Source organism: Myotis nattereri (assembly GCF_964212035.1).
Source record: "Myotis nattereri genome assembly, chromosome: 13".
Taxonomy (NCBI): domain Eukaryota; kingdom Metazoa; phylum Chordata; class Mammalia; order Chiroptera; family Vespertilionidae; genus Myotis; species Myotis nattereri.
Genome location: NC_138088.1, coordinates 49,077,876 through 49,100,448, shown reverse-complemented (window position 1 = coordinate 49,100,448; position 22,573 = coordinate 49,077,876). Strand labels below are relative to the sequence as shown.

General features: G+C 50.0%; 1 protein-coding gene across 5 annotated transcripts in view; it reads left to right on the top strand.

Moving 5' to 3' along the window:
- Positions 1–22,573, top strand: part of XPNPEP1 (X-prolyl aminopeptidase 1) — a 47,363-nt gene that overhangs the window by 11,587 nt on the left and 13,203 nt on the right. For 3 of the 5 annotated variants that reach the window (XM_081104490.1, XM_081104491.1, XM_081104494.1), the window contains 10 exons: positions 2,566–2,690; positions 7,738–7,801; positions 8,916–9,020; positions 12,800–12,892; positions 13,216–13,359; positions 15,017–15,112; positions 17,218–17,299; positions 18,620–18,830; positions 20,605–20,694; positions 21,567–21,617. In XM_081104490.1, coding sequence (XP_080960616.1) covers positions 2,566–2,690; positions 7,738–7,801; positions 8,916–9,020; positions 12,800–12,892; positions 13,216–13,359; positions 15,017–15,112; positions 17,218–17,299; positions 18,620–18,830; positions 20,605–20,694; positions 21,567–21,617 — 1,061 coding nt within the window. The remainder of the gene's footprint in view (positions 1–2,565; positions 2,691–7,737; positions 7,802–8,915; positions 9,021–12,799; positions 12,893–13,215; positions 13,360–15,016; positions 15,113–17,217; positions 17,300–18,619; positions 18,831–20,604; positions 20,695–21,566; positions 21,618–22,573) is intronic. The other 2 variants (XM_081104493.1, XM_081104492.1) reach the window with 1 other exon arrangement.

Genomic DNA, 22,573 nt, shown 5'->3' with positions numbered 1-22,573 from the left:
GAGCCACCCCAGCCGGGCCTCATCTTCTCCATCTTGAGTGCCTTTTCAACTGCTGCCCCCTCAATGGCTGGGTCTTATGCCTGTGCTAGCTTTGCCCCCTCCTCAGCTCTAGCTGCTCATCCACCAGTTATTTTCAAGACCTGTTGTCCTTGAGGCCACAGCTGTCTCAACACCTTGCTCACTGCATTTATGTGAGTGGTAGCCGCTTCCATGGCCACAGCACACACTGCCTCAGCCACTGCAGTATTGGGAGTTTTTTCATTGTGTCTGATATAGGTGACAAAGAAGTGACTGCATCTTTTCAAGGACACCATGCAAATGTGAAGGGCATGAAGGGCGAGGGGGAAGGAGCAGGGGAAGTATCAAGAGTGGTGACAGGGGCAGGTGGCGCTGTGGAGGGAAGTGTGAAAATGCCACTGTCATAGAGTGAAGCTGATGCTGCTGATGGTTTTGAGGAGGCAGGAGATGGTGAGGAAGGTCAGAAGGTGGTGGTGAGGAGAGGGCTTGTGGTCCCAGGAAGCAGAGGCTGTCTTTGGCTGGCTCCATTTGCCTCGGATGGTTTACAGTTTGTAATTGAGGATTTTGTGCTTGCCATTGGTTCTGTTGACTTTGCTGATGAAGTTAGTGGCTGGTAATGTTGACACATACCACAGTCAATGCTATAAACACCCAGTCAGTGCCATCAAAGTTCTTAAGTCAGAGCGTGCCCAAATAGAAGCCAGGTCCTATAAAGAAATTAATGGTCTTGAAAGAAAATATATTGGCTTCTATCATATATTTGCTTTTTAAAATTCCAGATGCCCAGGCTGTATTCCAGACTAATTAAGTCAGAAGTCCCCCAGGTAGTTCTAATATGCAGTCAAGGTTGAAGTACTGGTCCAAAGGAAGTCTACATTTTTTCTTGACTCTAAGAATTAAGTTACTCAGAAGCATGGTTTGGAAACGCGTTAAGTCTATTTTGAAGCTCCTGAAAGGTGCCATAATAACGTTTTCAGATGCTGACAAGCTGATGAGGTCGCAGTGGGCTTCATTTTGAACTTAGTGGAGGTGTTGACCTATAAACTTAGGTCAGCCCCAGTACTTCTGCTCCCTCTCTCTCAGATAGGTGAGAAATTACAGGCTCAGGACATCAGATACAAGGAAAGGGTGCCCCTATGAGAAGTACTCAGAAGCAGCTGTAATGCACGGAACATGGGCACGTTTGACTTGTGACTAGGACCTTTTTCAGCGGCCGTCTCCTTGAGTACGACTGTCCTTCGGAGACTCCGGAGGTGGAGCCTGAGGCCTGTGGCTGAAGCTGCCCTGGCTGCAGGTTGTGAATGGGGCACTTGTTCAGTGAGTCCCAAGATCAGTCTAGTTCCGCATAGGGGATTCTATTGGAGAAAATCATCTCGACTGATATATGGAAGCCCAAGGTGCTGGTGATGAAGGAGAACGAAGCAGATGAAAAAGTTAAAGATCCAAAAAAGGGTCCATACCTAATCGGGTACAAGCCCCAGCGAGTTAGGGTGACTGCCCTGGAGGATAAGCTGTGGTGTAGTTGCCTCAGTGTAACTCCATTACTTGGAGCATTGTGCACCAGAACGTCTTTAGTTAAGTAAAACATGTTCTGTTTGTTAAAAAATGGGTTGGCAAAATCCAAAACACCAAGTCCTGGCAAGCATGTGGCACAACAGGAATTTTTACTTATTAATGGTGGGAATACAAAAAAGTACAGCCAGGTTGGAAGACAGTTTGATAGTTTCTTATACAACTAAATATACATTTAAAAAAAAAAAATCCTCACCCCAGGATATTTTTCCATTGATTTTTAGAGAATGGAAGAGAGAGGGAAAGACAAAGAAAAACACCTATGTGAGAGAAACACATCGATTGGTTGCCGCCTGCATGCACCCTGACCAGGGCCTGGGCTGGGGAGGAGCCTGCAACCGGGGTACATGCCCTTGACCAGTATCAAACCCGGGACCTCTCCATCCGCAGGCTGACACTCTACCCACTGAGCCAAACCGGCTAGGGCTAAATATACTCTTTACAGCGATCATGCTCCTTGCTATTTTCCCAAAGGAGTTGAAAACTACGTTCACACAAAAACCTGCATGTGGATGTTTATGGCAGCTTTGTTCATAATGGCTGAAACGATGTAATTTTTAATGGTTTGATTGTGTACTGTTGGATGGGTGGCAATTTATTTAACCAGTCATGTATTTTCCCTCCATAGTTTTACTACTATAAACACAGATAAGCACCTACGCCTTTGTGTACTTGTTTAATGATCTCCGTAGCATAAATCCTAGAAATGAAAGAGGTAACTAATCCATTTGGAAATTAGTCTTAGTAGCTCAAGTTTTCTTGCCACAAGTGGCTATTTGGAAGTGGTATTTAAGAACTGTAAACTGGAGAGTTTTGGGGCAGCTTTGGTTTTGGTCGAATGGCGGGGTGTTCATTTTGAAGCTGCCTCTGGGAATGGGGCGGAACAAAGCGGGTGCTTCTCTGGGGCTCTGTTTGCATAGTCATCGAGTTGCACGGGGCAGGCTGGTTTTGAAACAAACTCTCCTGTTGTTGCAGACGGCAGAATGCCTCCAAAGGTAACTTCAGAGCTGCTGCGGCAGCTGAGACAAGCCATGAGGAACTTGGAGTATGTGACAGAGCCCATCCAGGCCTACATCATCCCGTCGGGGGATGCCCACCAGGTACTGAGTGGAGATGGGTTGGTGGTGAAGGAACGCATCAGTCTCTCCTCTCATTTCATTCTTTCCCCCGAGACCCAACGTGTTTATCGGATTCTAGTTGTCAACCCACAACCAAGCATGTCCTCCAGGGCCTGGCATAGGGACCTGTGTCCAGTAGGGTTCCACTGAATGCCTGTTGATTTGGTTCTGGCTTCCTTGTTTCCAGTGAGTATAGCCAGCTTTTAATAAATGGTGGAAGAATTAGTGGACAAGTGAGGGGTAGAAGTCTGGACCTTTCTGTTGCTGACACACTTTACCCATCTCCTCTGTCACACTCTGTTCCTAGCAGAATTATCTGTGCTTCCTCCTTTCTCTCCATCCAGACCGTCCCATCCTCTGACAAGCCAGAAGAGCAGCTGCAAAGTCATTATTGATCTTTACCCAGTAGGTTTTAGGGATGATTCTAAGTATCACTCCTTCCTTCCCCCAACCTCCATCTTTAATGAAAGCAACTCAGTAAGTGCCCTTTACCTCTGAGAACACTAGTTATTTAAATATAGGAGGGCCTTGGCAGGGGCTCAGTTGGTTGAAATGTTGTCTCGTATACTAAAAGGTTGCAGGTTTGATTCCCAGTCAGGGCACATACCTAGGTTGTGGGTTTAATCCCCTGTTGGAGTATGTACGGGAGGTGACTGATCAATATTTCTCTCGCATTGATGTGTCTCTCTCTCTCTCTCTCTCTCTCTCTCTCTCTCTCTCTCTCTCTCTCAGAATAAAATAAGATAAACAACTTTGGGTTAGGCTCTTGCAGGATCCCAGAGGTGGGGTACAGAGCACTTGGACATGGGTGCTGGCTTTAGGAGCAGAGAAGAGGGGAACAAGGTTCGGAGGAGAAGTAGAACAGAGATTGGACCTTCAGGCAGATGGCAGAGGGCACTGGGAAGTTTGGATCCAAGTGTTCCTTGTGCCACCCACAGAGAGAAAGGAGAAGCCCTGAGTTCCTTGTTTCGGTTTCTGTGAAGAGGTGGGGCATGGTTGGGTGACTGTTAAGTGGGATTCTGGGTCCCTGCCAGGACTGGGAGGACAAGGAGGAAGGGCTGGCTTTGTGTGCGACCTGCCACAGCAGCCTCCTCAGTAATAGAGAGGCCGCTGTTCTTTGTGGCTCTTGTTCCTAATTGTTCCATTTCAGGCTAGATTCAGGGTTGCTGGGGTTTCTCCTACGGGTGGGGAAGGGAGAGTGTTGGAGAATGAAGGGGAATCTTGAAGTCTGTCTTTTCTGTATTTTCCAAAACACAAACACAGACACCCACACACTGTTCTGTGTTAGAGAGAAAATGCACCCCAAATGCATAGTTACGCAAGGACTTGGCACTCCAGGGGGCTGCTTCTCTGCAACTCTAAGGGTTTTTTCTGTGTAAACTCTGAACAGGGTGTGGTATTAATGAGTTTGGGCCCAGCGGGACTTTTACAGTGAAGGGTTGTTCATTCTCTCTGGTAATCTGAAGGCTTTCATGGGCCATCTAAGTCCAACGTTGAGATTGGTGGGCACCACTGGCCCCAAACCAGGAGGAGCGTTGGTTGGGGCTGGGGTTGTGCCAGCTTGCTTTTGAGAAATCCGAAGTCTTCACCCTCCCCATCCTCTTGGGATCGGCATAGTCAAAGGGTCACGTTCTGTCCGGGGTGCCTCTGCCAGCGGAGTTTTTGGCTGTGTGTATGGTTCCTCCTTTTGGAAGACATGAATCAGATTTTCCTAAACTCCTTGGATCCTATTCCCATTCCTCCTGGAGTCGGCTTCCTGTTTTGTTTTGTATTTCTTAAACAGACTCTGCCCTGGGGTGGGAGGTGGTGGTTTTTATCCCAGAGTGATTTTATCTACTATTAATTAGAGTGATGCTGGCTGTGGTGATGCATCTTGAGGTTTCAGTGGCCTGGTTCTGTGGAGCTTTATTTCTTGCCCATGTAGCAGTCCCGAGTGAGTGTTCCTGGTTGGTGGGTGACTTTCTTCCACCGGGAAGAAGAATGATTTAGGAATCCAGGTTCTTTCCATCCTGTGACACCAACATCCTAGCTGGAGGAAGGGGCAAGGAGTGTGCTGAAGACACACCCCTGTTTCCTGCCCTGACCCACACATCACTTCCACTCACATTTCATTGGTGAGAGCTAGTCATGTGACACCCCTACCTAAAAGCAAGGGGGCCTGGGAGGTGAAGTCCAGGGTGGGAAGCCCCCTTTCAGCAGCTGTACACTAAGGAAAGGGCGTGAAGCTATTTTTCCCACATACCTTGACTTGGTTTCATTTAAGAAAGAAGATGCCAAGGACGGGAAGTTACCTTAGTATTTGGGGACAGGCGGCCCTTGTCTCCATGCACAATCCGACCTGGATTAGTGGGTCAGCAGTTTGAAAGGCTCACTCCGAGTGTGTGAAGAGTGGCTCTAGGCCAAGCATGTCAGACTTGCGGCTGGCGGGCCACGGAAATGAGGCGTGCTGCCGGCCGTGAGTTTGACATGCTTCCTGTAGGCAATGGTCCAGGCAGAGATGATGGAGGCCTGGCCTGAGTACTGACATTAGAGATGCAGAGAGGTGGAGGGCTTGCAGAAGAAGCCAACAGCTGTGCTGCTGTGCCTTGCTCCTTGCATGCTCTGACCTTTTGCTGTTCTCAAGGGAGAGTGTTCCTGGGCTTTGCCAGCACATGGCCGGGGGAAGAGTAGGAGGCCTGGGCCCAGTGCTTGTCTGGCCTCTGTTGAGCCTGTTGGTGTGGAGGTGACAGCTTCATAGGCGATGTCTTTCTGGCGGGTTGACCACTTAGGTCATGTCTAGACATTCTTGCCCCAGACCTCATCTTGATCCCAAACCAAATATGTCCACCTGCTGTTAATACAGGGTGTCCCCCCAAAATGTATACACACTTTAACAGCTGATAGCTCAGTTTTGAAAATGAAATGTATTTTAATACACACTGCTTTTATAATTATTCAAAGTGTGTGTATACATTTTTTGGGGGACACCCTATATATTACCTTCCTTTGGAGAAACCTTCTTCTTGCCTTTGCTGATGAGCACCTCTAGGTAAACCCCCATGGGTGCCCTGTCCCTCCTCTGAGGCTTGCCCAGATAGGGGAGGGGCATCCTCTAGAAACGTGTCCCTGCATGAAGGAGTCCAGCTGGGCCAAGATCAGCAGTACCTTCTCTGCCAGACCTTTGTCAGCATCCTCACTGTGTGTGGGAGAGCCCAAGCCAGTGTCCTGACTGTGTGTCACAGGTGGGAGAGCCCCAAGCCAGGGGTACCTCATTGTCGTCGATAGTGTCCCCACTGTGTCTTCACCATTGCACCGTGATTTTTAGTGTAAGGATTATTTTTGTTAACTTAGTTTTCCCAGCCTCTTAGATGCCATTTCACCATTCTGGAAGCAGACATGAATACTCCCTCTTCCACTGCTAATGTGCAGCGCTCTTAGGTTTCTGGAGAGTTGTTTTAAACATTAACTGACTATTCCTCATAGCAGTCCTAGGAGAAGGGTGTGACTTCTCTCCACCCTTTTTTGCCTTTATTTTTTTTTTTTAAGTCTTGCACCAATGATTGCTGGGTTAATAAACAAATGAGGATTCTCCAGTTCATACTGTTGACCCACCATTTCTTTCTGTGTCTTTAGTGCTATGTATGAAATGTTACTTTATGTTTTCGGGATTAAACATGTGCCTGCTGTTGCATTCAGCAATCTGAAATGACCTTCTTGGAATGAGGACCTAAGGCCGAGGGAGGTGATGAGACTCGACGCAGACCACTCAGCTGGGTCGGTAGAGGGCAGGTGTGGCGCAGGGCCCCTCATCCTGCCATCACGATTCTCTCTGCTGGCTCTTCTCTGGGTGGTGGGCTTGTCCGAGGATGTGCTGTGGCTGCCTTGGTGAAAGGGAAGCTCTCACTCACAGCCGGAGTGGAACATGAGCACTTTCCCCCCTAACATCACGGGCACCCCCTAAAATGACTTGGGGTCCAGCCAGAAGCCCCATTTTCCATCCGAAGCATTCCTAACCCGGCCAGGTTCTTTAGCTTGGGAGAAACTGCTAACAGGAGGAGGAACCACAGCTCTGTTCTGAAGTGGATCTGGGCCCTGCTATTGACCTGGCAGTGGGCAGGTTACTTAAAGATTCTGTTCTTCGCTCCGTTTTCTTGTTTGCCGTTGGTCTTATCCTGGAGAGTCCTTGTGAGGATGAGATGATGTGTCCTACGGGGGCAACATGGCAGAAGGCTTCAGAGTCCAGGCTCTGGAGCTGACAGCCCAGGTTCAAATCCTGCCTCTGCCACTTACTAGATGTGTCAAGGCAACGGCCTTAACTCCCTGTGTCCCATTGACTATTCCAGAAGCTGCACACTGTGGCCTCATACCCTCTGCCCAGGACTGAGAACCTCTGACTTTCTTCAGTCCCCACCCCCATCCCTTCAGAGGCAAGGGATTGTCCTCTGGGGAGGACCTGGGTTTGGACATGACGTTTGTTTCATTTGCTAATGCCTCCCGGTTGGAGGAAGCGTTTCCCCTCTTTCCCTAACAGGAAGGGACAGGGTCTGTCTGCGTGGGAGCGATTGGTGACGCTACCTGGGAAAAGGGACACACACAGGAAGTGCAGAAACAAGCTAATACCCAGAGAGGTTTAAGTTAGAGAATTGCTGGCACTGAAGACAGAAAGCCAGCCTTACTTTTCAGAAAAATAACAGATGCCTAAATGTCAGTGGCGGGAAGGGGGAAGACTCTTGGTTTGTTTTTGGAGTAAGATCTTGGTGAGGGAAGAGCAGTTTTGATCTGTTTCTCTGGATTCGCTTTATTCTCCAGATGAGGAACGAGAGACAAATGGGAAAAGCTCGTTGAGCCCTTCATTAATTAGGGTCTTCTGTATCGTGCACTCATTTTTTTCCCAATGCTCAGCCTGCCTTCTAAGCAGCCTGTCTGTCCCTTGAAGGCAGGTGCCAAGGATTCGCCAGCCTGTGTAGTCTCTGTGGGCCTCGCACAGGGCTGAGCCCGGCGGCGCCAGCCTGCGACAGGGGTCCAGTGCCTCGTCCTTTTTGTTTTCCAGAGTGAGTACATTGCCCCGTGCGACTGTCGGCGGGCCTTCGTCTCTGGATTTGATGGCTCTGCGGGTGAGTCGCTAAACTCTCTCTCTGTTCTTTCTACACGTTTGTTCGCCTCCCAAAAATAACTGGAACGAGTTTCAGCCTGCGATAAAGCACCAAGAAGAAAATGCAAACCAGACGTTCCCCATCGAGCCCCTGCAGAAACGTGCGAGTTCCCAGCATCCTCCAGCTCCCCGCGGTCCCCCGGGAGCGACCCTTTCCTTGATGCCGTGGCTTTTAGAGTTTTTTATTTAAAAAATGTTTTGGAACTTTTCTTGAATATAACATATCACTTAAATTCAATATACCTGTGCAACCAGCACTGCAAATAATTCATGGGACCCTCACATCCCCCAGCACCCCCACCTTCGCTCACTGGTCGTGCTCGGTTCTCCAGGTGGTTGGCTTTTGATTTCTTTCTTTTCACTTCCGGTGTAAATGGCAAAGGTTAATGCTGAGCCTCATTGGTGCCCTGCCCTCACGTTCCCAAAGCTGTTGTGCCCTTGAGTTTTAGGGTGTCCCCATTTCAGGCTCGCATCCCTAAGCTAGCTAGCCTCGGCAAGAGCCCCTCCCTCCTCGGAGTTGGCCCGTTGCTTCCTTTGATGTAAGTGCTTGTGTTGGTTGGCACTTAGGACTGGCTGACACCTCTGCCGGAAGCCCTGAGCTCTGCCAGGTCTGTGGGAACTGAAGGCAGGTGGAGGTGGGAGGCACACACTCCGACTGAGCCATCACGAACACTCCCGGGGACCAGGGGGGTCTCCCACTCCTTCGGGGTGTCTGGTGGAGTGGATCACTGTGATTGCTGAGCAGGAACCGTTTCTCCGTCTCATGGATTATGAGGCCATTTTGGCCTTAGATCCCAGTCCTCTGTCCTCCTGGGGTTGACTCATGCCACACAGGTACCAGGGTGCAGGCAGCCTGTTTCCTTCAGAGCCTGGCCCACAGCTGGCTCTGAGGGCTTTGCCTTCTCTTGCCTGGAGGCTGCCCTGGAGTGAGAGGCCACCTGCCCACTGGGTGGTGGGGGGTGGCCAGGCTGCACGGGAGCTGGTGCGCACACCGTGCCTGCCTGTCTGCTCTCGTTCTGTTCAGCTCTCGGGCAGTTGTCAGAAACCTTTCTCATGTCCTCGTTCCCTTGCTCCAGGCACAGCCATCATCACAGAAGACCATGCAGCCATGTGGACGGATGGGCGCTACTTTCTCCAAGCTGCCAAGCAGATGGACAGCAACTGGACGCTCATGAAGATGGGTGCGTAGACGCGTGGCCATCCCAACCTTAGTTGGCCAGGCCTCCTGGACCTTAACTCTCTTATGGGGTCATGGACCCTTTTTAGAATCCAAGGTGTGTTGGCCTATTTGGGCTGCCGTACAGAATGCCAGAGACTAGGTGGCTTCGACAACAGAACTTTATGCTCTCAGTCTGAGGCTGGAAGTCTGAGATCAGGGGGGCAGCGTGGTCAGGGTCTGGTGAGAGCACTCTTTCTGGTTTGCGGACTTCTCACTGTGTCCTTACATGGCTAGGTGCCTATCTTCTTTCCCTCCTCCAAGGCCACCAATCCTGTTGGATTAGAGCTCCACCCTTGTGACTTCATTTAACTTTAATTACCTCCTAAAACCCCTGCCTCCATATACAGTCACATTGGGGGTTAGAGTTTCAACATGCGAATTTTGAGGGGATGCAGTCCAGTGCATGGCACAAGGGAAACCAAGAAAATAGCATCCTTGTGTGTACATACCTTCGTGTGTGCAGTTTTGGAAGGTTCCGGTTCCGGATACTCATTTTAGTGGAGGAAACAGGGCCAGAGAGGGCAGCTGATGTGCTGCTGATCCCAGGCTTTGCCATGTGCTGGACGATGCACGGGGGCCACTGCTCTTTGCTGCCTCGTGATTCGGAGTCAGATAAAGGTCAGGCGCCATTGGCAACAGAGGCGAGGAAGCTCTCCCGCCGAGCATCCTGGACTCGCCTCTGGCAGCTCAGCTTTGGAGAAGAGCCCAGGGCAGGAGCACGGGTCTGGGACTTTCATGGTCAAGTCACTCCACTTTTAGGGCTTCAGTTTCCTCATCTGCAAAATGGGGTGACAATAGTAAGTACCACATAAAACGGTGAAAATTAAAGAAATAATGTATGGAAAGCATAGAGTTCAGTGTTTATTGGCCAATAAGTTGTGTGTGTGTGTGTGTGTGTGTGTGTGTAAAAACTCTGGTTTCTCATTGAATTTTCTTTGCGTTAAAGTAGTCTTCAGGAACATGGTTTTAGAGCAGTGATGGCGAACCTTTTGAGTTCGGCGTGTCAGCATTTTGAAAAACCCTAACTTAACTCTGGTGCCGTGTCACATATAGAAATTTTTTGATATTTGCAACCATAGTAAAACAAAGACTTATATTTTTGATATTTATTTTATATATTTAAATGCCATTTAACAAAGAAAAATCAACCAAAAAAATGAGTTCGCTTGTCACCTCTGACACACGTGTCATAGGTTCGCCATTACTGTTTTCGAGGCTGTACAGAGGTCTCTTTCTCTTGAATTTGGAACTTGGAGAGTAGAAGATAAGGAGGGAAAGGGGGCTGCGAGGGCTGAGGGAGAGAGAAGAGGAGGCAAATACCTGACATTTCTTGTTTGATGTCAGAAGTAAAGGGGAAAGCAGACTCCCAGTTCAGGAAACAGAGGCTGTTGGCAGAGTTGAGTTGAGGTGACACCAAGATCCAAGCAGCTAGCCTACTGAGGGGTGTGTGTGTGCTTGTGCGGGGCCCACACTCTCCATATACACAGATAATGTGTTGTTTATCTTAGGGAGCCTGAGGAACATTTTGTCCTGACAATGGATTTATAGATTTATTGTAATTCTCTCTCTCACTCTTTCTCTCTCATTCTCTCTCTCTCTCTCTCTCTCTCTCTCTCTCTCTCTCTCTCTCTCTCTCTCTCTCTCTGACACACACATGCACATACACACAGGCATTTGGGGCTGTGGGACTATTATAAATGGACAGGCCACTAGGCTTCTGAACTGTTAATTGCATGCCTCTGTTAATGGCTCATGCACCCTTAACATATGTGTATATCTATGTGCTAGTGTCCATCTGTATTTCAAATTTGAGCAAAGATTAATTTCTTTATTTTGTAGAAAAAATAAATACAAATGGAATCTCTCATATTTCCTGCTTGCACCCAGTGGATCGCTTGGCATACCCCTGAGGTGTGGGCATCTCTCCTGGGGGCCCAGAGCTCCAGCTGTGAGTTCTGGGAGCACGCTGGGGGTCAGGTGTCCGAGGAGCGATACTGTCTGCCCACTCCTTGAAGTGGGGTGTGGTGGCCTTGCCCTCCACGCCCCCCTCTAGTTTCTTCTCTGAGACTTCTCTTCCCTAAGCCCCCCTTTCCTCAGGCGACTCTCCTGTTGGGAGATTCTGGTGGGTTTGATTGCTGAGTGATTCATCCTTTGGCTTTGCCAAGTATCTGTCTGCCACGGGAGGACACGATTTCATCCTGTGAAAGTTACGCTCAGGGCATTAAAGAAACGTCGTTCAAAAGTGGCTTGTTTAGCGGTTTGGAAAAAAATAGGAAAGAATCAAATAGCAAAATAACAACCCAGTCTCAGCTTCCAGGAAGTTTTGTAGAACTTATTCATGAGCTCATTTCCTTTTAAACCTTTGAACTTCCCTTCTGTGGTTACGAGGTTATCAGTGCTCAGTAGAGAAACTAGTAAAGATAAGTACTGTTGTAGAATATGTGCACTTTCACTCTAAATATGCATATATTTTACCAAGTTATTAATTGGTTAGCCAAAGTCTGACTGAAACGTATATATCCCAAACATAGATGGCTTGGATGAAAGAAAAACTGGAATATCTTGAAGCTTCCTTGGTGTCCTAAGGGTAGTCTCTTAGAAACAGAAAGGCTGCTTTCTCTGGAGTTGGGAAGTCCCGGAGCCTGGTTAAGGACGGTGGTGTGTCCCCCTGGGGATCTCAGGAAAGATTTTTTTGCTGCTGAGACTCGTGCATAGCCCTCTAGTCAGGCCTGGTTGGGGACAGGCTCTACTCTCCTCAATGCGGCCTTCCAGATGATGGGAGGGCCCTGGGGCATGTGTTCCCCTTACCTGGCGCATGTTCCCCTTACCTGGTGTGTGTGTTCCCCTTACCTGGCATGTGTGTTCCCCTTACCTGGTGTGTGTGTTCCCCTTACCTGGCGTGTGTGTTCCCCTTACCTGGCGTGTGTGTTCCCCTTACCTGGCGTGTGTGTTCCCCTTACCTGGTGTGTGTTCCCCTTACCTGGTGTGTGTTCCCCTTACCTGGTGTGTGTTCCTCTTACCTGGCGTGTGTGTTCCCCTTACCTGGCGTGTGTGTTCCCCTTACCTGGCGCGTGTGTTCCCCTTACCTGGCGTGTGTGTTCCCCTTACCTGGTGTGTGTTCCTCTTACCTGGCGTGTGTGTTCCCCTTACCTGGTGTGTGTGTTCCCCTTACCTGGCGTGTGTGTTCCCCTTACCTGGTGTGTGTGTTCCCCTTACCTGGTGTGTGTTCCCCTTACCTGGTGTGTGTGTTCCCCTTACCTGGTGTGTGTTCCCCTTACCTGGTGTGTGTGTTCCCCTTACCTGGCGCGTGTGTTCCCCTTACCTGGCGTGTGTGTTCCCCTTACCTGGTGTGGGATATAAGGGGAGCCCCCAGTCCCCAGCCTTCACCCTATCGCCACCCACATTCTCACCCAGTGATCAGCCTTCGATGAAGTGACTGAGGGCTGGTGAGATGATATTCACTCTGACACAGTGTTTCCCAGGATGCCACTTTCACCAGGGTTTTATGAGAATCCTGCTTCTTTCCTTCTTCTCTCTCACCGTTATCTTACGCTTCCCTTACAGACCGTCTTACACTTCTCCCAGCCTTCCTGCGGTAAGGGAGGGTCAGATTTTCCAGTCCTGCCAGTCCACCTTAGAGGCGCTCAGTGACGACCCTGCGGTCATGCTGTGCATCCTTCGGGGTGGGACCTGAGCCTGGGCCCCCTGGGACTTGTTTCTCATCACTTCTTCCCTCTGTAGGTCTGAAGGACACGCCAACTCAGGAAGACTGGCTGGTGAGTGTGCTTCCGGAAGGATCCAGGGTTGGTGTGGACCCACTGATCATTCCTACAGGTGAGTGAGTGGGGGCCTTTCCACTTGGGGGAAGAAGTGGGCTCTCGGCGCCTCTCCGCCCTCCTTGCTTGCTCGGGGGCTGTGGAATATTTGTGGGCTCAGCACGACTCGACATCGCAGTAAAGGTCACGGTGAGGAGATGAATTCTGGCATCGAGGCCAGAGAAGGCCATTGGTGGTGAAGACGTCCTTTTACAGTTCTCATCCCGCACACCCAGCGCAGGGCCCCGGAAGGATCGCCTTTCAGAGGGTGCCAGGCTCTCCAGGCCCTGCTGCCTGTTCTGGGCATCCCGTTCATGGCTGGGCCGGTGTGCTTCCCCTCAGATTACTGGAAGAAGATGGCCAAGGTCCTGCGAAGCGCCGGCCACCACCTCATTCCTGTCAAGGAGAACCTGGTGGACAAGATCTGGACAGACCGTCCCGAGCGCCCGTGCAAGCCCCTCCTCACTCTGGGCCTGGATTACACAGGTCAGAACTGCAGCTGCGCCCAGCAGGGCCTCCCGCCATCGTCCCCTCCCCCTCCCCCGTCTCCATCCCGGTCCTCTGAGTCAAAGCCAAGGCTGAGTGATGGGAGGTTTTTGCCCCGCCCTGGTGCAGTGGGGCATTTGATGAAAGCAAAAGCTTTATTTATTTCCACTGTTGCCACCTACTCACCACTTACTTTGTCAGAGTTTATTCTTGCAAAGCTCTTGGGGCAGACTTTGGGTGCCGCTAAGATGTTTGCTTATTTCGTTTTGTTTTTACCACTTAGTGGCTCACTGTCCCTTAAGCTGTCTTATACTGGTTTCCAGGTGCCACTTCCTTTTCTTCTGCTGGCATTTTGTGGGCTTACCTTCCCAGGCCCCCTGCCCTCTTGTACCTTCTGCTTCCCAGGTTTTGGGGTGTGGGTAGTGGCCTGTGTAATAGTGGTGGGTGAGGAGAAGGTTCTGTGAGAGTTTGTAGGGATGAAAGTGTGGGTTTATGGGACAGTGAGCAGAGGGGAAGGCCTGGGAGGTGGGGCTGCTGGGGAGGGAGCCTTGCTGCAGACATAGAGACGAGAGGTGGAAGGGGGATGTCTGGAATGCAGGCAGATTGCCCAGAGGGGTCCTGGGAAGAAAGCATTACAGCCGGGACTCTCAGCCAAGTTTTAAATCACATTCCTGTGCTGAGCTTCAAAGGAGCGTTTGGTTGTGGGGGCAGCCCCAGCTCTCTCTCCTTGCGATGCCCTCACTGAGGGTATAGCAGATCGTGGGGGGATGGGTCCACTGAGGGGCCCAGGTCAGCTAAACATTTTCATCAGCGTATTTTGAATTTTTTTCAAAACCGAAGCAGAGGCTCTGGCCTATTGCTTGTGGGAGAGGGGAGAACAAATGTTGCTGGTAAAACTTCGGTTCAGCAAACATTTGAGTGCAGGATAGCATGCGAGGTGCTGGGTGAATAGGACAGATGCCTATCCTGTGCACAGGTGGCTGTAACCAGAGTTACAAGTGCTGCTTGATGGTGGGTGATGGTAGTGGTGGTGGGGGGGAGGGGAGATTTCATCCTGGGGAGCAGCAGGGAGCCTTTATCCTACAGGGCAGGTGTGATTGGAAGCGGAGTCAGGCTGCAGAGGACCCCATGGTCCTAGCACCGACAGATGAGCCCTGCTGCTCCAGGAATGTAAATGGTGGATGGTACTCCCCTGACCTCTGAGCCTGGATGAGTTCTCCCTGCAGGGGAGTGTGTTGTCAGTGCTCCCAGGGCTTCCTCTGTTGCACTGGTTTTTATACAGTAGTGCAACTAATGGCTGGTTTAATTGCCTGTCCTCCCTTCCTGACTTGTAAGCCCCGTGAGGGCAGGGACTGGGTGTAGCTCAGCGCTGTGACAGCAGCGACCAGCACGGCCCGGCAGATATCTATGCCTGGGAAGTTTGCTGCTTCATAGACATTTGCTGGATAAACACATGAGTTCGTTTTGCTGGCGAGGTCATCAGGGCTCTCGCGGGTCAAGTGGCCGGGACAGTCACACCTCTTGTGAAGGGAGGGCCCGATTGCAGGTTTCCGTCTGCTCACACAACACGCTCCCTGGGACGTGGCGCCGGCTAAGATTGTCTGGGACGCGGGTCCCGGGACTACGGCTGGAGTGCAAGCCCGTGTGTTTTTTGCAGGCATCTCCTGGAAGGACAAGGTTGCGGACCTTCGGTTGAAAATGGCCGAGAGGAACGTGGTGTGGTTTGTGGTCACCGCCCTGGATGAGATCGCGTGTGAGTGCCGGGCGGGCATGTGGCCTCAGCTCTCCTTTGGCTCTCTGGGAATCCGTGTTCTCAGGCCACGCAGCTCTCTGAGTGGCCAGGGAATATTGAGGAGACTGTGTCACCAAATGGTTATACATATGCCGAGTGGGATGGAGAAGGGGGAGGGCGGGTAGCCTGGCCCTGAGCAGTGTTTCACCGAGGCCGGGGCCGAATCTGTGGAGGCGCCCACCTCTGGCCAGTTCCCCGGGACTGGGACGCCTGTGAGCGAGGAACTCTGCTCCCCACATTGTGTACCTGTCAACACTCATGTCTCTCTACAGGGGACAGGTGCTGTCATAGGAGACATTTTTACTTTTCTGCTTATCCTGTGGTGCCCTAAGTTCTTTCCAGTGAGAATATTCTAGAACTATTTCTACCTCAGAAAACTTAGCAACTGAAAAAGGTCTTCGTGAAGCCTTTCGATAGAGTAGCAGTTTCTCAAATTTTAAACCTTGAATGACCCGCATGTAATTATTCAGTACCTTCTGTTATCTCCCAGAACTGAAGGCATCTGTTCTGTCTGCCGTGTTCTGACCAGATTTGACCCAGGGTAGCTGAGAAGAGGCACTGCCTTCACTTTTTATTTTCTCACGAGTGAGAGCCCCGATAGCCCCCAGCCCCAAACTTTGTCAACTGTATCAGTGTTTACATCCCTGATTAACTTCATAACCTCAGCACCCAAGAAGGTAACAGATAAAGCTAATTTCTCCCCTTTGTTACTAAAAACCCCCACACATTCCCCTTGTGGAAAATGCAGAGGAAGTAGAAAGAAGAAGAAAAAAATCACCAATAATCCTGTTTCCCAGAGATAATCACTTTGAACATTCTGTGTATATATATTATTTGGTAGCTTGATTTTTTTAAATGTATCAATATACTGTAAGCATGTAAAAGCATGATTTCAAAGGATTCTTAGATATCCTAGCATGTGGTTATTCCACCATTTACTTAACCGTTCCCCTAAGGATGACCTTTGGTTATTTCCAATATTCCCATGATTTTAGTATCATGCTTCCATCAAAATCTTGGTGCATCAAAATTTGGGTCTCAGTTTCTGATCATTTTCTTCCTCTTTCGGGTAGGCTTTTAGTGGTGGTATTACAGAATAGAGAATATGTGTATGGTGGGGCCTGGACCTACCTTGCCATTTACCTGCCAGGAAGGTTGTCCAGGGGCGTGTGAGTAGGCCCCTCGTGCCACAGTCTGGCCAGCCCAGGCACCATCTTTTCTTTTTTCTTTTTTTCTTAAAATGCTAGTTTAGTCTGATAGACAAGAACTGTTGCCTCATTGCTTTACTTTGAGAAGCCGTTCTTTTAAAATAGAGGCAGCACTTTTTGCACCAGGTCTCGTAGCACTCTGGCCCTCAGGAGAGGAGAGCATTAGGCAGCTGGAGGCCCAGCGACCAGAGCTGCGCTCTCTGCCTGTCCTTCTAGTTTCTCAGACAGCAGTGACCTCACCAACCCCCTGAGGCTGGCTGTGGGCCGGTCTCTACACCCAGCGGCTGCAGGGCTAACCCCTGGGTGGGCCGCAGGCTCAGGTTTCATCGTGGGCCCCTCTGACTCATGCTTTTGTTCCTCTGCCGGGAAGCTCCGCCTCCGCGGGGCTCCGTGACCCTGTCCTGAGGGCCTCCTGGGTGGGTCTCAGTTCTGCACCCTCCTTGTTTGCCTCGGAAGGGAGACAGTGCTTGGCTCCTTCCCCGTTCGCTGGGAGTGCCAGAGGTTTTCTGCGGTCGGGCCTGGCGGGTCACCCCCAGGCGGACCATTGCCCCTCTTTGTTTGAAGGGCATTTCTTGTGTTTTCTGACTAATATAACGCCTCCATTCCCTCCTTGGGCCGGCGAGGCGGCAGCTTAAGAAACAGTTCTGGCGCCCTCGTTTGGCGGACACGAGCAACTGCAGCCCAGAGGTGGAAGCAGGAAGTGAGGTGCCTGCCTTTCTGAGAGATGCCGCTGAGCCCTTCCACTGCAGCCACAGCTCTCACCTCCCCTGCCAGGCACCCCTTCAAATGTCCCCTCAGGCGGGTGACAGGGACTTGTTTTTTTTTTTTTTTTTGTGTGTGTGTGTGTGTGTGTTTTAGGGCTGTTCAATCTCCGAGGATCAGATGTGGAGCACAATCCGGTATTTTTCTCCTACGCAATCATAGGACTAGAGACGATCAAGTGAGTCTGCCCCACAGCACCTTGGAGCCCCAGTGTCCCCTTTCTGATTGGGCCCCCCAGCCTCTGCCTCACCTTCTGCTCTTCCCCTTCCTGCTCCCTGTCCCTTCCCCCCTCTTGCCTTCATTAACAGCAGGTATTTATTTATATCCTGCCTCTGTCCCAGATGATTTGAAATCTAGGAAAGTCTCCATAGTATTATGGGATAAAAGAATAAGTAGGCAAGGACATCCGAACAAAACCAAGTGAGGTTAGTTCCCAGAATTCCTGCTGCAAAGTCTTGTTCAGGCCACACATCTGATTCCAAGTTTTCGAGCAGCCAGTGCAAGGGGGTGTAAGGCCCTGTTACACAATCCTGGGTTCACGTGCAAATAAACCCAGTCACTTTGGAGTCAGAATGACACTGGGAGACCCCTTGAGTCACACCTCCTCAAATCATAGTTGATCTTATAAAGTTGCCTGCGGCCTTCCTGCCATTACTCTTCTATTGGGATGGCTTATTACATGCAGACAACATATTTACTGAGTGCCTGTTATGTGCTAGGGCCTCTATTGGGTGCTGGAGTGAATGAGACAGACCAGGTCCCGGGTTAGAGTTGGGGAGATGAGTGTCTCCTCGGGGGATCTGGGCAGCTGGTCAGTAGGATGGATACAGGTGTTAGAGAAGGAGCCTGAGCTAGACTTGGGGTCAGGAGCCTCTTGGGGAGAGCAAAGCAGAGCGTAAGGGTTCCTGTGAGTGGGCTGGGTGAATGGTGGTGATCTAAGCATGGGGAACAGCATTTCCGAGCCTCTGGGCAGGAGAGAGCAGAGTGTGTGTGGACGACCCAGAGGAGTCAGTGTGGTTGGAACATAGAGTGTAAGGCCAAAAGGTGAGCAGAGGCCACATATCCTGAGGGCCCTGTGGGATCACAGGGATCAGCCTTATAAATTATAAAGGATTCTGGCTGTGATAAACAGGATGGGAAGGAAGGCTGGAGGCAGGGAAACCAGGTAGGAGGCTGAGAGATGCCAGTGGCCTGAACGAGGGCAGTGACTGGGACAGGCTGGAACTAAAGCTGGACAGATATGATAGCCTTTTAGACTATTGGTCTAAAGAGCTTAAGGAGGGAAGGAAGACCGTGCCCAGGTCCTGGCTTGGGGAATTGGGTGGATGGTGACAGTACACACTGGGACAGTGTACACAGCCCGCAGAGCAGGACTTGGGAAAGGAATGGGGAGCTTGCCTGGTGTTGATCGCCAGAGGGCCGAGCCTGTTGCCTGTGGTCTGTGCTCCCATCCATGAGCCCTCCTCTTTCTGTCGCCTCACCTGTGGCCCCTCTGCAGGCTCTTCATTGACGGTGACCGCATAGATGCCCCCAGCGTGAAGGAGCACCTGCTGCTTGACTTGAGCCTGGAAGCTGAGTACAGAATCCAGGTGCTTCCCTACAAGTCCATCTTGAATGAGCTCAAGGCTCTGTGCACCAGCCTCTCCCCGAAGGAGAAGGTGTGGGTCAGCGACAAGGCCAGCTACGCTGTGAGCGAGGCCATCCCCAAGGTTGGTAGCCCCACGGAAGCCCAGATAAACTCTGCCACCCTCCACGGGCCGGCCCCTTCCCACTTCTGAAGCCCAGATAAACTCTGCCACACTCCACGGGCCGGCCCCTTCCCACTTCTGGCATCGCATAGCCTTTTGTCTCTGAAGCAGAGGTCGGTCAGGCAGACCCCCCAGGACTGGCTGTCGGGTCGGAGCCATCCTGAGAGTCTCAGGGCCCTTAGAGTCCACCGGGTCCTGTGCCTTCCAGAGTGTGGTACGAAAGACGGTCTTAGTTGGTACACATTAATACTTTGGTTTATTTAAAGGTATCCGCTTTCAAAGTGCTTTAGTGTGTGCTAGGAAAAATATAACCAGCATGTGATAGCATGATATAAAGATTATTTCTTAAGACAAAGTTGAGTTTAAGAAACTAAGTTGATTTAAAGATAGTTTAAAGAAAAGCTTTAAGGAAATGAGAGAGCCGGGGGTAGGCAGCCAGGGTAAGAGCTGTGCAGGTGGTATGAGAAAACCTGAAGTCTGGGGAACATAACTCTACCCCCAGCCCCCCAACATCTTATAAGTAAGAAGACCTGAGGCTCAGAGAAGCTTTGGGAATTGGCAACTTGCCAAAGGTCAAATAATAGTGGTAGCCCTGCCCTCAACTGAGCTTCTGCTGGGCGATACCTGTCCCTTCATTTTAATTGTGGCCCGGGGCAGGACTGGAGTCCAAACCACCTGAAATGTCACCATTCTGCCCTCCCTGGGCCTCTGGCCGCCAGGTGGCCATTGACAAGCCCAGGCCTGGGCCTCTAGACCTGGCTTATCATCACACCCCTGCCACCGTCACACTGTGAGCCACGCAGTTACCCAGAGCTTGTCTTCCTTGACTTAAGTGGGGATCACGCCTGCCTTCTCTGTGTGTGAGAGAATAACAAGAGTGGAGGGAGGAAAGGCCTTTGAGAAGCTCTGTGCAAGTGTGAGGTGGTCCTGAGCCCCTCTCCCTATAACACAGGCTGGATTCAAACTTGTTCTCAAATGGGGAAGGGTTTTCCCTGCCCTTCAAGGTCAGACCATGAATAGTACTGATGTGTGAGCCCTGAGCGAGAAGGGGAAGGAGCAGGAGCCCTCCCTCATCAGTCATGTGTGTCCCCAGACATTGGAAAAAGCCTCCTTTGTGCAGCAATAAAGGGGTTATTTCAGTCTAACCTTGATCCCTTAGGGAACTCTCACCACAACTATGGAAGCTTGAAAAGCAATGTCTTGCTGATCTGGCAGCCAGCAGTCTCAAAGAGCTCAGGGTGTAGGTGATAGAAACGAAATACCTTGTTTGATGTACTTCATCTTTTTTTAAAAAAACAACAACATATTTTTAGTGATTTCAGAGAAGAAGGGAGAGGGAGAGAAAGATAGAAACATCAATGATGAGAGAGAATCGTTGATTGGCTGCCTCCCGCACACCCCACACTGTGAATCGAGCCTGCAACCCAGGCATGTTCCTGACTGGGAATCGAATCTCGACCTCCTGGTTCATAGGTCATTGCTCAACCGCTGAGCCATGCCGATGGGCTACTTCATCTTTTTTGATGAGCTCTCAAGCCCCTTTCATTATGCTCAGTCATCAACCAATAGAAGCAGGTCCTTGGATCCCATGGCTTGGCCAGCTTGAGGGGGTCCTGAGTGGAAGTTCTTCCACTGGTTTGTCTGAAGTGTGGTGTGCCAGGAGAAGAGGTGGTTGCCTTGGTCTGGGTGAGGGGAGCCAACCTCGATCTCCCATCCTACTGCCCTTTGCCCCTAGGAGCATCGCTGCTGTATGCCTTACACCCCCATCTGCATTGCCAAAGCTGTGAAGAATTCTGCCGAATCAGAAGGCATGAGGCGAGCTCATGTGAGTAAGGCAGCCTGTGCAGAAGAGGGGATGTATGGTGGTCCGAAGGCCCAGCTCCTCACCTGCTCTGTGGCCTTGAGCTTGGCACAGGCTGGAACCTCTTTGAGCCTTCTAGAGTTAATGAGAGAAAGAGATAAAGCACTTGATGGGCTAGATCTTGACAAACTATAACGTACAACACAAAAAGAGATATTGATGATGATAGTTTAGATCAGCCGTGGGCAAACTACGGCCCGCGGGCCGGATCCGGCCCGTTTGAAATGAATAAAACTAAAAAAAAAAAAAAAAAGACCGTACCCTTTTATGTAATGATGTTTTCTTTGAATTTATATTAGTTCACACAAACACTCCATCCATGCTTTTGTTCCGGCCCTCCGGTCCAGTTTAAGAACCCATTGTGGCCCTCGAGTCAAAAAGTTTGCCCACCCCTGGTTTAGATGATGGTGATGTTGACGAAGATGAAAATGAAGAAGGCGAAGCCTCTTAAAGGGCCCAGATTGTGTTTCAAAGCCAACGGAGGGTCTAGAAAGATTTGGGGCCCAGAGATAGCTTTTGGCAGTGGCCTGTCTTTTCTGGCCCCAGTAGGATAGGAGGGAACCTACCGAGGGGAGCTGCGTGTGCTCTGAGCCGGGGGGGGGGGGGGGGGGGGGGGGGGTCCTTCCTCGCTGTACCTGAACTGCTGGACAGCAGAGCAGCCTGTCCCTGAGAGAGGAATTGCTGCCGACTTGTCGCAGGAAATGCACGTCGAGCCCCAATTGCTGACGGTTTGTGCCCTGCAGATACAGCCCTCTCTGTATCCTGTTAGGACTAGGTTCTGAAACTGCGATTTGATTTTCAGCAATATTTTAAAAATGTCTCTATTGTTTGCACAGATTAAAGATGCTGTTGCCCTCTGTGAACTCTTTAACTGGCTGGAGAAAGAGGTTGGTTGTTTAATAAATGGATACAGATTGTCCAGGAATTAATATGTGTGATTCTGACCAAGGCACCTTCTGTGCTCTGGTGTTCACGGTGTCTAAGATCTGGATCTGATTTCAGTCCCCTCTTTTAATAGTTTTTTTTTTTCTTTCTGGAAATTTGCTCTGTGTGTGTTTAAAAATTCTTTGTTTTACTTTTTTATATTTTACTGATTTCAGAGAAGAAGGGAGAGGGAGAGAGAGATAGAAACATCAATGATAAGAGAGAATTATTGATCAACTGCCTCCTGTACACCCCATACTGGGGATCAAGCCCGCAACACAGGCATGTGCCCCAACTGGGAATTGAACCATGACCTCCTGGTTCATAGGTCAATGCTCAATCACTGAGCCAAGCCGGCCAGGCTCTTTGTGTACATTTTGAACATTAATTTAAGCCATTAAACTTTTTATGTTAATTCCTGCCCTTTCACTCCCCGTGGTGGACAGGAGGATTGTTTCTTTGTGCTATTATTGCATAATATCAGATTCCCTTTAAATATTAAAAGTTCCTTAAATTGGAAAAAGAAAATATCATTCTTATTGGCACCAGTGTGGCTATTTTTCTCTCCGCTGGCTATTGTTCATCTGTGTAAATCATTTTCACACAATTCTCAGTATGCAAATAAGATTTTGTTTTGTTTATTTTATTTACTTGGCATCATAGTGTGAGCATTTTCCATGTTCTTTGAGGCTTTTAAGCAATGATTTAAATGGAGACTGCATTTAGTGGCTAGACTGATTTAATTACCCATTCCTCCTATTTCAGATGTTTAGATTGTTTTGAATTTTTTTTGCTATTATCAGTAACCCTGTAATAATATCATCATACTTATCGTTATTATTTATTTTGGATGACTTTCTTAGGAGGGGATGCTTTAGAATTTGTTAAACTTAGATGCATTATGTTTTGGGAGGTGCCA